Raw genomic sequence first — 14709 nt, forward strand, 5'->3', positions numbered from 1 at the left:
TTCGAATTAGAGGGGGTAAATTCAGAACAGAAATGCGGAGATATTTCTTCAGCCAGAGAGTGGTGGGCCTTTGGAATTCATTGCCGCAGAGTGCAGTGGAGGCTGGGACGCTAAATGTCTTCAAGGCAGAGATTGATAAATTCTTGATGTCACAAGGAATTAAGGGCTACGGGGAGAATGCGGGTAAGTGGAGTTGAAATGCCCATCAGCCATGATTGAATGGTGGAGTGGACTCGATGGGCCGAATGGCCTTACTTCCGCTCCTATGTCTTATGGTCTTAAGATCTGTTTTCATAATCACTCCCAAGTTTAGTTTTGAAGAACTATTCCCTTCTAATAGCTGAGTCCAGGGAATGCAGTATGTCCAATGATGATCTGTGCAAAAGCTTCAAGGTGAAGTGAGGCTTCAGTATTACCTGGGTGGACATTAAAAAATGGATCTAAAGTATAGCTGTAAAGCATGTATGCCTAATGTAAAATTTAATTCGGAGGTCCTAATTGTCTTTCATACTGAAAGTTTTCTTCTGCATTGACCTACTGTCATTATCTGAGCTTTGCAGATATCCCAGTGAACTACATCTTGCAAACTTGACTTGTAGAGCTTCACACAGTATGTGTTTAATCAATATTGCACACAACTCCTTAACCTTGTAATGTGTGTTCCAATATCTGATCAGTGAATTGAAATATTCTTATCCGAACAATCTTAGAAAGGCTGAGAGTTTAAATGGATAAAGTGCAGTTTTCCACTGCAACTGAGTGTACAATAAATTAGCTAAGCACTTCTTCATTGTGGAAAAAAAATGACTTATTGGTTCTAAGTAAATATTATTATTTCACGTAGATATGCCAACTCAACTGAAACCACATCAAAGTGTCCGCACTTTGGCGTGCTTGTTGGTAATATCTGACTCACAAACCTTTTCAGTTCACTACTAGAGAACTAAAGGAAAGATAAAATTATATCAACAAAACCTAAAGGTTACCGCTGTGATTTTGATCACTGAACCAAAGAAAAAGGCAGCTGACAAGTTTTAATCCATGCCACATGATTTCCTTTCTGAATTGCCTTTCTCCATTCTGTGGTATAAATTATAGTCTTGCAGTAAAATGAGTATAGATGTACCCTCCAAATGTAATGCTGACCTCAACCAAACGAAACTGTAATCAAATGTTCCCCAAGCATGATGAGCGCACATTCTTGAACCAGCAGTATTTTCTCACAGAAAAAAATTGGCAGGTAGAACTGGAGTAGGTAATAATTTCCACTTTCCACATTTCCTCTGTTCTCCATTCTCAGGGAGCTGTGATTGCTAAGTTCAGAGTAAGAATTGAATCTTGACTCATGGTCACTGAGGAACTGCTTTAAACTCTAAAAAAACGATTCTACTGAGAAAGGATTGCAAAATGCAATGACATCACACTTACAATGAAATAAGCCACCAGGGCCCCCTGCACAAAGCCAGCCAAAACATCTGTGGGATGATGCTTATGGTCCGAGACTCGAGACAGCCCAGTGTAAAAAGCCATCATCACCAGTGTGAACTGGAGCAGAGGTCGAAGGAGCCTGCCTCCCCTCCATGTGAACCGGGCCTGTAGATAAAACTGAAGACATGAAGAGAGAGACAATTACTTTCCAAATAAATATTACACCCTCAAATCTCATAGCTTTTAATATCATCATAAAATACACAATACATTAAAGAAGTTTCAAAATGCTGACAAGTATCACGTGGACATTAAAACACAAATGTCATGAAATTGGATAAGATACAACTAGCCTACAACTGCATTTACATTTCATACTACTTGCTTAATACCATGGGTGCAGCACACAATTAGGACAAAGTATGCTGCTGAGCGGCTGCACACCTGAGCCCACGTGTAAATGCAGGAGAGGCCAGCATCACTAAAATGAGCCTGCAATACTAAAGCCAGCTTGGGCCTCTTAGAAGAAAAGGGTATTTTGGCTAGAGCACCATTTTGCTGGAAGTGCCTGGGAAAACAGTGCTCATGTAGGAAGAGCACACCAGTTGTGCAACAAGGCAAAACACATGCACCAAGGTTCTCCTGGAGTTTGGAGTTGATGGTGAAGAAAAGTGTTCTATCAACAGAGAAACTGATAAGTGCCAACTGCTGGCTGGAGAGCTGATTAGAGCCCTGCATGGTCACGTGTCAGAAAAGTCTGCTGCATCTTGAAACACTCAGGCACTTCACAGTCCAGCAGCAGGCCTTCATTTGGAAACAAAGGAGCACAAGTCCCACTCAGCTAGGGAAGCCATTGGCCTTTCCACAAGGGCAGATTTCAGAACACTGAGCAAAGATACATTCTAGTGAGAAAGAAACACTCTGGCAGAGGGTGGACCATCCATGCCAAACCAAAGATAGCATTCAAATAAAAGACAAAAATGAGCTATTCCAGATAGATTAGAGGGAAGTCAGAAGATTGGACATAATATATAATACAGCAAAGAAAACAAACTAAACCAAAATGAGGGAAAACATTACAGTACTGGAGAAAGCCGGCTAGGAACATAAAAACATACAATAATAGTTTCTACTGGTATTTAAACAATATGAGAGTAAGTAAAGGTAGCATTAATCCTCTAGAGTGTGTGTCTGGGGAATTACAGAAGGAAAATAAGGAAATAACAAATATTGAATAGCTCTTTTGAACTCATCTTCAATGTACCAATGTATAAATAACATTCCCAACATAATTGTAAATCAAAAGATGAAACAGAGGGACGATTGTCAAACAATTACAATTATTAGGGAAAAGGTGCTGTTAAAACATTTAGAACTAACAGTGGATATGTCCCCAGCTCCAGACAGACTTCATCCAAGTGCCTTAAAAGAAGTAACTGCTGAGATAGTGCATTTACTAACTTTCATTCTCCAAACTTCCCTAGATTCTAGAAAAGTCAAAGATTTGAAAAAGCAAATGTAGCTCCCCTATTCACAAAAGATTTAAACGTAAACTAGGAAAATAAAAGACTGTTAATCTAACAACTGTTATAGGGGAAATGATAGAATCTATTGTTAAGAAATTTTAGCCAGGGATTTAAAAGTCAAATTGTAATCAGGCAGAGACTATATGGTTTTGTGAAAGAGAAATGGTATTTGGTTCATTTTTTTTAGAGTTCTTTGAGGAAGTCACAAGTAATATTGATAAAGGAAAATCTTATGAATATGCTGTATTTAAGATATCCAGCAGGCATTTGATAAGGTGCCACAACAAGAGTCATTACACAAAATCCATAGTGTACAGAATAATATATTAGCCTATATAAAGGATTGGCAAGATGTAATAAGTGGATTGGACTAGTGCTTCATATTTGCAATTTATTTGGCAATTTCAATGATTTGGATGAAGTATATAGCTGCTAAATTTGCAACTAGGTAGAAGAGTAAATTAGGAACAATGTTAAGGAATCTACAGTGGGATACAGATAGGTTATGTAAGTAGACAAAAAAAATTGGTAGATGCACTATAATGTTGAAAAATGTGAACTTTTCCACTTTCACCAGGAAAATCCGGATGTGTGTACAGTGATTAGGAAGTCAAATGGAATGTTGATATTTATTACAAAGGGAATGGAATATAAAATTATGGGATATTTTTCTACAGTTGCACAAAACTTTGGTGAGACCACATCTAAAGCACCATCTTTTGTTTTGGTCTTCTTATTTAAGAAAGGACAATAGATCAGAAGCATCTCAGAGAATGTGTACTCAACTGATCCGGAGATCAGGAATTAACGTATGAGGAAAGGCTGGAAGGGTTAAGCCTGTATCCATTGGAATTAAGAATGAAAGGTGTGCTTATTGAAATATCAGATCCTCTGGGGACTTGACAGGGTGGAAGCCAACAGGATGTTTTCTCTTGTCGAAGAGGCTAGAATTAGGGTACACTGTTTAAAAATAAGAAGTTTCCTGTTTAAGGTGGAGTTGAAGAGAACCTTTTCTTTCCTGAGAGTCATGAGTTTGTGGAACGCTCTTCCTCTGAAAGCAATGGAGACAAAATCACTATATCTTTTTGAAGTTAAGGTAGATGCATTCTTGACTAACAAAGGGTATCAGTGATAATCAAAAAAGTGAGGTTGAAGCCATGATATTATTGAATAGTGAAGCAGGCCAGAAGGGATGTGTCAGATACTACACCCATCCAAAACTTCAGAATGTGGATGGACCCAAGCACAGATTAGCAATCCTTGGAAGGTGATCACTGAGTAGGGGAGTGATTCTTGGCAGGCCCCCTTCCTTCTCAATGTCAGGTGCCAGTATCTTTTCACAAAGGACCCCAGCTCACCACAATCCCTTTCTCCTGAGATCAACAAACAACTCCACATTCCAAACAAAAACTCGAATATTGGACTTGCCAGCACATCAACGATCCTAGATTTGAATACGTATCTGCATACTACTTTTGGATTTAGTTTATATACTTGGTTTGTCATCATCAGGATGATTCATTTCATATTTTTTTGGACACAATATTTTAATTTCTCTTCATCACCATTCCTGCCAAATGCTTATTTATTTGGCTAAGACCTCCTAGCTCCATTAATCAGCTCCATGACTGACTGACAGGAAACATATATACACAGCCTGATTAGTTCTTCAGGGTCCAAAAAGTTTTCACCCTGGAGACAGACTCCTTCATTCTGATGCATTCCATGAACCTCTCCATATTGTGCTCAGATACAGTGAGAACTAGAATTAGAAACTAGGCTTTGATGTGTTATAGTACGCTGACTCAATTAGTTATTGTAATAACAACATCTCAATCAAACTAAACCAAGAACAGTCAGGTCTCAGTGTTCACACATCATTTAAACAGTTATAGATCTGAAAGAACAGCTTAATCCGCGTAATTTCATTTTCAAGTGATGATCAAAAATTAAATAGGTGTTCAGATTGAATTCAATAAACATTGAGGATAACATTTAACATGAATCTAACTTGAACAGCCGAATAACAATATTGATATTAGTGGGTACAATCACTATAACAATGTTTAATAAGCAAATTAACAAAAAACATTTCCATAAAACTGCAACAGATATTTCCATCATCTTCCCTCAATGTCGTTTGTGCAATCAATTCCTGTTTATATCCATGGAATATTTTAATCGCATATATAATAACTGACTGAGATCTAATCTAAAATTAAGTAATCTGGATTGAACAGAAAATTATAAACAGCATCGCAACTGCATGTTATCATCCAGACATATGGAGTGCATGCCTTTTATGTATATATCTTCTATATTCCTACGAACAATAACACACCAAACAGAAACATTTATTTATACAGCACCGAGAGCTTCATGAAACATCCTTTTCAAAAATCCTTTAATAAGGGTATCTACTTTACAGATAATTTAAAAGGAAAGATCACAAGAAAAGCCATGCATTTTCTACAGTATGATAATTAAGAACTGATTATCACTCAGAGCATGTTATGTTAATACAATTAGATTTCAATACATGAAAAGAAACCATTAAGGGGCTCTGGGCCAGAATATCTGATTTTCAGCCACACTTACATGGAGGTGTGTCATAAGATGTCCAAACTTGCGAATTAAAGAGATTTTTATAAAAAAGATACCATACAAGAACTTGTAAAGAATAAGAGAGTAAACAATTAAGAAATTCCCATTGCAATTTCATTAGTTGAATAACCGGAAATTGCAACATAAAACAACGGAATTGAAATGGTTACTCGCTTAATCAAAATACAATGTATCCATGGTAGTATCTGAGAAAACCCTCTACGACGATCTTCATGTAAAGCAACCATTTACAAACTACACTACATTTTACTTTGCTTTAATTAGCTATTGGATGGTTGGAACCTCAAGAAATAATTCAATGGAGATGTGGGATTGGTTCAATTTCTCATCCTTCCAGATGAACCATGCAGTCATGGGTTGGTGCTGGGTTGAAATCAGCCAACTCAAGGAATGCACAAGAACTGGAGGAATAATTCTTCAATAACATGCCATCGACTTCCTATCTGGCAACCGAGTGGCCAATATGTCTTTTTTCTACATTGTGTATGTTGCTCAGGAAAACCAATGGAGTACGGTAGAAGGGTAGACCTGGGAGTCAAGACCGTAGAGGAAATATCAAGCTTCCACAGACAGAGTTTGATGAAAACTGATGGCTCCACTCAGGAAATCAGTCTTGAACATATTTTTGCAGATAATCTTTGAAGGAAAAGGTCATTCATTAATCATTATCTTGAAACATTCCTTCAATGTAACATTGTTATTTAACACAAGGCCAATTGCTGGCTTAATGTTGCCAGTCTACAATACAAGTTACTTGCCATCATTAACTTCCACAGCTGTAGCTACAGATTGCAGCTGAGAACATTCGGTTCTTTACAGCAAGTGATCTCAAAGAAAATGTGCAAATTTGATCAAGCTCTAAGTTCAATACAGACTTTCTTTGTGTTTTCAAAAAAAGATTTAATCAAGCTTTAGCTCAGTTCTACCTATTTGGAATATTTCCATTTCCATTCTCAGATTTACCTACACCCTTACGCCTCATTAAGTCAACAGTCTTTGAATTACATGGCATCTCTCAGTAAAAGTACTGATAAAGCCACTCAGATCAGAACAAATATTGGGCTGAAATTGAAGAAACAAAGTGGCAAAAATAGCTAATTTTGCAAGTAAATGACTATAAGTCCAAGCATGTCCAAACATATAATGGCTTTGGGTGATTTTTCAGGCACATGTGGTAAGATCCTTGCATATTTTAATTGGGGAATCTTTGCATGTTTTAGTACTCCTCTGAGAAACTGGGACTTGTTCAAACAGGTGCTGGATTTGCTAGATCGGGGTTTCCTGGCCACAACAGGCATTGATTCTCACTTAAGTTATTGAGAGATAAGACCCAATTTTGGGCTGGTTTCAGGCCTCACAATTGGAATGGTGCAGACAAACTTTTGGCCGAGTTTCTCTTTTTGTTTATTTTAATTTTACAGCTAAGGAACACCCATGTGAAAATCCTTGTGTGGGCAGAATTCCCTCAAGATTGATAACTATGAGCTCAAGTACTGCTGTGATGCACAAACGGTTAGTCTTTCATGCCACTAATATATGGTAACAGCAACCAAAAATAAACAAAGCACGCTGCTTCAACAGCCAATGGTTACTGAACTGAAAGCTTCACGACATGCTTTGAGCTTAAAGTACAAAGATTAAACTAAGCAACAAACAACAATCCTACTATTGAGATGCAACGAACTTTGCAGTTCAGCTGGAGGGGGAAGGGACATTCTGTGGATAAAGAATTTGTTTCACAGCTGCTTTCTCATAGACCACAGGATAGCTCCTCCTTGCCAGTTCCTGTGGAAACATGGGGACACAATGGGAAGAGGTAACAGGAAGCCCAAATCATGTGAACAGAGGGAGTTTCGCAAAGATACAGGCAAGAGACCACAAGCTCTGGAAACCACTTCAGCAAATTACTGCCTTCCTGTACAAGCTGGAGGAAGAGGCAGGCATATAACGAAGACCAGTATGTTTTAGATGTCCCTACCCACAATGGGGAAGATTACTGGTTACATTAATGAATAATTCAGGTTAAAAAAAGAAAGAGACCTTCTATCCCAAAACATTGAGAGCTATTAACCATCATTTAATGGGTAACGATGCATGTCTAAAGAATTTATGGTTAATCCTTCGTATTTGTTCCATGAACAGTAACTTAACTTTTTTTTGTGGTTGCTTTGAGCGTTAAGTACAAAGATTATGCAATCTCTGAGTAATTAAGAATATTTTCTTAAATATTCTTAAATTCTAAAAATTCTAACAAATACATAAGGCCAAGTGTGATCTGCATTTTTAAACTGTTTCAGGATAACAGCCAATTCAAGAATTTTTTTAATGGAACCTCTGCCTTTACAGTAAGTAAAAATATTTAAAGTCTTTAGGATATATAGTTTTAGTGATTCCCTCATGGTTTTGCTAACCTGAAGGCAGAGAAAATGCAATATACTGTAGCATGGACTCACCAATTCCCAACAAATGCACAGGCCTCTCTGTTCATCTGTACTCCTCCTCCAGCACCAAACCAATGAGTCAGTACTCACTTTTCTCTTGATGTTCTTCTCATTAGTTTACACTCAATATTACTGCATTACGCTAAAAGTGGCACTAAAAGCAATAGCTTGGTTCACATAATAAGGGCCCACAGGCCACTTAGAAAGTTCCAGTCAGCCTCTAATCAATTGGTATCTCGATTAGGTAAATAAGCAACACTCTTATAAGAAAATAAAACAAAGTATTGCGGATGCTGGAGATCTGTAACAAACAAAAACATAAAGTGCTGAAGAAACTCAGTGGGTCTGGCAGCATCTATGAAGAGAAAATAGCGTTAATGTTTCAAGTCCAGCGACTCTTCTTCAGAACACACTGCTTGTCGGTGGATTACTGCTTCATGCCCAACTTGCCTTGTTGAAAATTGTTGGGAGACCAGACTGTGACAGGGAACTGACATACCAACTGGCACTGGAAATTCCATGTCTGTGTCACTCTATTCCCACCCCCAAACTTTGGAATCAAAACCTTGATTGAAGTTTCATTATAGGACAAAGTTTAAATTTGGAATGCTCCAAACAGATTTTTTTAAATGGAATTGAATAAAAATATCTACAACAAAATAAAAATCTTTTATCTGACAGCATCTCCAGCATTTTCCCATTATAAATTCCAATGGCTGTATTTATAATGGAAATTGCCCTTATAAAATTGACACATTTTAATTACTCTTTCCTATCAAGATATCACCTCAACTTCCAACTTCTCCGCCTACACTAAGCAAACTCACATTTCAATTGACAGTATTCTAATTCACAATGGTATTTGCTATTTAGTTACAAGAAGTAAAACCAAATCAGACCATTTTACAAAAAGCTAGGTTATGATGTCTAAATGAGAACTGAGTTATATCTCCACACCCTGCACAAACCATCCCCTACTCCTTAACCTTGATTCACATAGAAGCTATATTTAGTTTTGGCTTTCCATATGTAATGCCACAGAGGATAGACTATTATCACATAAATTGTATAGCTCTGTTGAGTGTATGTAATCCACAGCAAACAACTCTGGACTGGCTTGTACATAAAGACAATGCAGAGTTATTCAATCCAGCCAGATTTTACAATGAAAACTCTCACCCCTGGGATAAAGATCACCGCTGGACTTGTTGCAAACTAAGTGATTTTCATGAAGGTGAATGTAATTTGTTAAATTACACCAGCTCCAAATTAAACATGAGCTCTTAACATTTCAGTTAATGTTTTCTAATTAGTTCCAAAGCCTGGCTATATTCTCCCCCATTGAAAGTTTATAAAAATATGCATTCTGTGAATTTTTAATTAATGAGTATTAAAAGTGAGAATTAAGATTAGATTGTGTCAATCTCAAATTTTCTGCAACTGGATATCTGACAAGTTACTTTGAAATTTACCCCAATAATCTCAAATAGCAAATTATCATAGAATCCCTACAGTGTGGAAACAGGCCATTTAGCCCAATATGTCCACACCGACCCTTCGATGACAATCCCACCCAGACCCATTCCCCTACCCTATTGCTCTACATTTCCCCTAATGCACCTAACCTACATATCCCTGAACATGATGGGCAATTTAGCATGACCAAATCACCTCATCTGCACATCTTTGGAAACCGGAGCACCCAGGGGAAACCCACACATATACACGGGGAGGATGTGCAAACTCCACACAGACACTCATCCGAGGCTGGAATTGAACTCGGGTCCCTGATGCTGTGAGGCAACAGTGCGAACCATTGAGACACTATGCCAACCAATTATGCTGGAATTGCCTGAAAACCTCTGTTGTATATGCAGGAACACTAAAACTGTGTCAATAAATGTGACCAGAAGAAAACAAAGTTGCACCATATTTATTCTTTTAAGTTTCTTTTCACATTAAATAAATAGTATACAGACATTAAGCCAAGATCTCTGCAGAATAATAGGTATCGCACATGTACAGAGAAACAACATTCTAAGTCCGAGTGAGGATAAAGGAAATAATTAACTTAAACAAAATGCCATAAAATATCAGAAGTGCAACTCTAATCCTGTTGTCTATAAATTTATGGATAAATTGACAATCCATTCAAACTGGTGTAAAGTCTGGTAATTTACCTCTGCTGCACAACTGCATGTGGATAGTGATATGTTAATGATGGCAGTTTCAGCAGATGTTTTGTAAAATGGTAAAAAAGATTGTGGAAATCCACTTTTACATTAAAATTTACAACTGAATTTTCAATGTTATTACCTCAGTCAATGGCTTATCTACCAAGCGGAGATCATGGAACAGACCAAAAGTTGTCTAAATTATAAAAGGTGATGGCACCATTGATAGCAATACAGTTTTGTAAACACTGCTTCACAGCAGCGAGAGACAGCGAAAGTGTATTTTTTTCAATGGTTTGTCTTTTTGACTCCATTCCTGCAAATTAAAACAGAAAATCCAATTGGCTCAAAGATAGTCATACTAGGATCCTAAAACTGTGTCTATATTAATGTGAGGAAACCAACGCTCATGATCCAAAATTATGCTTCTCAATCCTGGTCCCTAGCCCAATACTAAATGTTTGACCTTGTTCTTCCTAGTCAGCCACTAAAATGAGAGTGACTGCCCTTGATATCAAGGCAACATTTGACCGAGTGTGTGAACAAGGAGCCCTGTCAAAATTGAAGTCAGTGGGCATTAGGGAAAATGTTTTTGCTGGTAAGAGAATTATCTAGCATAAAGAAAGGCCATCTTGTTGAAGATCAATCATCTCAAGCCTAGGAGATCACTACAGAAGCCCTGCAGAATGGATATTTTCTAATCAACTTGCCCACAGATATTATTACACACCTCTACAGCAAGTGGGTCTTGACCCCTGCCCCATTGTCCAGAATTAGGGACAATACCACTGTGCCACCAGAGCTCTTTAAGTTCCTCAAAGAAGTGCCTTAGGCTTAATCATTTCAGATGCTTCATCAAATGACCTTCTCGCCATCATAAAGTCAAAAATGGAAATATCTGTTGATGTTTGCAATGTTCAATGCATTTGGCAACTCCTCAGATATGGAACTAGTCTGTACCCATTGGCAATAATATTTGATAACATTCAGGCTTGGGCTGAAAAAGAGGAAAGTTACATTCACACCACACCATCTCCAACAAGAGAGAATCTAATCATCTACCCTTGACATTCAATGGCACCACCATGATGGAACTCCCCTCTGTCAACAGCCTGGGTGTTTACATCTGAACAGAAACTGAAGTAGACCATTATATAAATACAATAGTGACAAGATCAGGTCAGAGGTTGGGATTCTGCATTGAGTAACACATCTTCTGACTCCTCAAAGACTATCCACCATGTAAATTGCACAAGATGGAATACTCTCCATTGGCCGAGATGACTGCATCTCCAGCAACAATCAAGAAACATGACAGTATCCAGGACAAAACAGCTCACTTGATTAGCATCCTATTCACCATCCTAAACATTAATTACCTCCAACTTGCACAGTGGGAGCAGTATGTGTAATACACATGTATAATACAGTAGCAACTCACCAAGCTCCTTCAGTTGCATCTTACTGACCTATAAACTTTATTACCTAGAAGCACAAGAAGTAGGGAAACACGATGACTTGCAAGTTCCCTTCCTACTTACATAGCTTCCTGATTTGGAACTATATCACTAGCTACTGTTGCTGGATGGATGTCCTGGAATTCCCATCTTAAAAGGACTGAGTATTTTTATACCACATGGACGACATAAGTTTACAAATGTGGGTCAGCACCACCTTCTCAAGGGCAGTTAGGGATGGACAACAGACAATGGCTTTGCCAGCATCGTCCATATCCTGTGAAAGAATGAGAAAAGGATAAAGGAACCAGTGAATACCAATGGTTACCTCAGGGTCACCAAACTCAAATTAAACAGCCACAACAGAAAAGCAGACAGAGCAAGATCGTTGGAGATAAATTTGTTCTTATACTGCTCTTTTGTCAAAATTCAGGCCTCACAGAACTAGCAGCATCTGAAAGCTAAATGTGCTGGGTTTTAGGACCAATGTTTTTGGCAGAGCCATCACTTGTAGCTGGTGCCTCATTGTGTCATAAACACCAGTCTCTAAATACTTGACCTTAACTACATTAAGTCATATTTAATTCAATCCCAATTCCAAACCTGAATGTATTTTTCACTATGTTCAACTGGGGACTCTACAGTTTGAACTGTTTCATCAAAAATTCTGTCAATTTACAAGAAAATTAAATTTGCAGCGACATAGTATAATCAAACTCTCAGTTAACTGCTTTATAAAGATACAGGAAATCAATTGTTACACAGATTAGTACTGGCTCTTGTCCACTGACAGATCTGCCTGTAAACCATTCACTGTTAAAGATCCGAAATACAAATGAACAAGTTATATTGCCTAGCCATTTCACAGTTGGCTAATAATTGAGAACAATCTTGAACACAAACTTGTTTTGACTTTACAGTTTTTAGGAATGTCAGGAGATCTCAGTTGCTGATTCAAAAACTCTGTTTAATCCTGTCCATTTTGTCATGGAGCAGATGCTATCTCGAGTTGTGATGTTTTGATGTGAGTCCCTATGCTAAACTTTTAATTATATAAACTGAAAAGATGGCAGCTGATAGATCAACCCACTCATAACAGCTATTGACTCTGGCCATCTATTTCAAAACTTTGTATAAATCATGTTATTATTGTTAAAGATGCTTGATATGCCCATGCATTCATAACCTTTCATAAACATTACTCATTCACTACCTGTCATATATAACTTGTACGAGGATCCAGACCAAAATGTCACTGCTGACGGAGCTAATTCTTTAATCCTAAATAATTGAGTCATGAACTCTACAACAGATATGTGCAGCAAGAGGACTTTACAGTTTAATTGCCTTACAGCTAAGATCATCTCAAAGAATACTGTTAGCTTAACCTCTATCATTCTTTAGCAACAAGAATTGAATGACGACCACACAGCAATTTCTATAACAACCAATTTATATCTTCAAGACAGACTGCAGCCAAATAGTTATACCTACTGTAATGACCTATCGTGTTTACATGACCAATATAATTTCAGAGTACAGAGCTAAATTGTTGCTCCAGGAAATAACTATTGTTATTCCACTTGCACTTTACACAGAAAAATGGTTTCTGCTGTTTGAGATAAGTTTACAAAACAAGTTAGACTCGGCTGTATTTAAATCTAGTACTATGATCTCATATCAGCTCATGTCTATGGCTGTTTTCCTTTCGAGACTGAGTGTGGCATAAGCAACAAGCAATTTTGAATCTCCACTGGGTTTGAGAGTGTAGTGCTAGAAATAGTGCCAGTAGCTTGACTCCCTCCTCCACTTTTACAGGTAGTCTATTAAGGTCAGTTAAAGGAAACCTCATGGGTTATAGTGGTGACCTATGTCAGGGTCTGGAGATGGGCACCCAGTGACAAATTGATGGGGTGGCGAAGTGCTCCATGTATGTTGAGAAGCCCTCTGCACCTGCCTAGGTGCAAGAGCATTTGCAGGCCACTACAACATAGAAAGGCTCCCCACTCAGCTTGCTACACCCAGAGGTAGCTAAGTCTCAAATTCCACTTTTTATATTAAGTTTTGGAAGATTGGAAGGAGGGTGCCTCCATTTTTGTATCCTCTCTGTATTTATCTTTGATTGAAGCCTACTGTGCCTTTCAAACTTAAAAGTCTCTGAATGGTTGTTCAGTGATAAGAACCCACCAAACCATTCTGACTTGAACAGCAAACCCACCTCCACGCCAAATGGAATTCAAGTGCTCCCATTTCTGTTACCCCCTGGGGGGGGGGGGGTTAGGACCTGGTAACAAACTTGACCTTTGTTCCCACCCCACGAGAGAAAAACCTGCACATACTGCACCTATGCCACCCCACGAGAGAAAAACCTGCACATATACTGGAAAGTACTGTGCCTATGCCAAATGTAAAAAAGTTCAAATCCAAATTACATTCCTGGTCAGTGAGAAACAGATTTCACTGTACTTTAAAACTCACCTTCTAAAAATCTGAAATTGTGAAAGGAATGCAGATCAGACGGTATCTTTATAATGAGTAGTATGCTTCATGGAGAGGAAAATTATTCTTTTGAACTCTCCAAAAATAGTCTTGTTGCGCAGATTGGAAACTAGTGCTAGATTTATGCTGCCATTTCGACTGACCTCTGCTCTTTGCCTCTTCACTGCTAAACCCTTCCCCAACTTCACTTCAGTGAATATGAGCTTTCATGAAGTATAATTTATGCCAAGCTATCTAATGATAAAGGATTGAATTTGAATATATACAAAGACTTAACATATCAAACATTTCCTAATGGGTCAGCCAGTGAGGAGTGCTTTAGTTTTAAATTCTCTCGTGAAATGTGGGCACTGCTGGCTGGCCAGCATTTGTCTGTCTCTAGTTGCCTTTCAGAGCAGCCAACCTTGAACCGCTGCAGTCCACACGTGGTAGGTTGACCCACAATGCCACTGGGGAAGGAATTCCAGGATTTTGACACGCAACTCTGAAGGAACAGCAATGATTCAAGGTCAGGACGGTGAATGGTTTGAAGGGGAACTTGCAGGTGGTGGTATTCTCA

General features: G+C 38.2%; 1 protein-coding gene across 2 annotated transcripts in view; it reads right to left on the reverse strand.

The window, feature by feature from the left end:
* The window catches only part of plpp3 (phospholipid phosphatase 3), a 147982-nt gene that overhangs the window by 17720 nt on the left and 115553 nt on the right, over window positions 1-14709 (reverse strand). For both annotated transcript variants that reach the window (XM_043699110.1, XM_043699109.1), the window contains exon 5: window positions 1429-1605. In XM_043699110.1, coding sequence (XP_043555045.1) covers window positions 1429-1605 — 177 coding nt within the window. The remainder of the gene's footprint in view (window positions 1-1428; window positions 1606-14709) is intronic.

Source organism: Chiloscyllium plagiosum, chromosome 11, assembly GCF_004010195.1.
Source record: "Chiloscyllium plagiosum isolate BGI_BamShark_2017 chromosome 11, ASM401019v2, whole genome shotgun sequence".
NCBI classification, from domain to species: Eukaryota; Metazoa; Chordata; class Chondrichthyes; order Orectolobiformes; family Hemiscylliidae; genus Chiloscyllium; species Chiloscyllium plagiosum.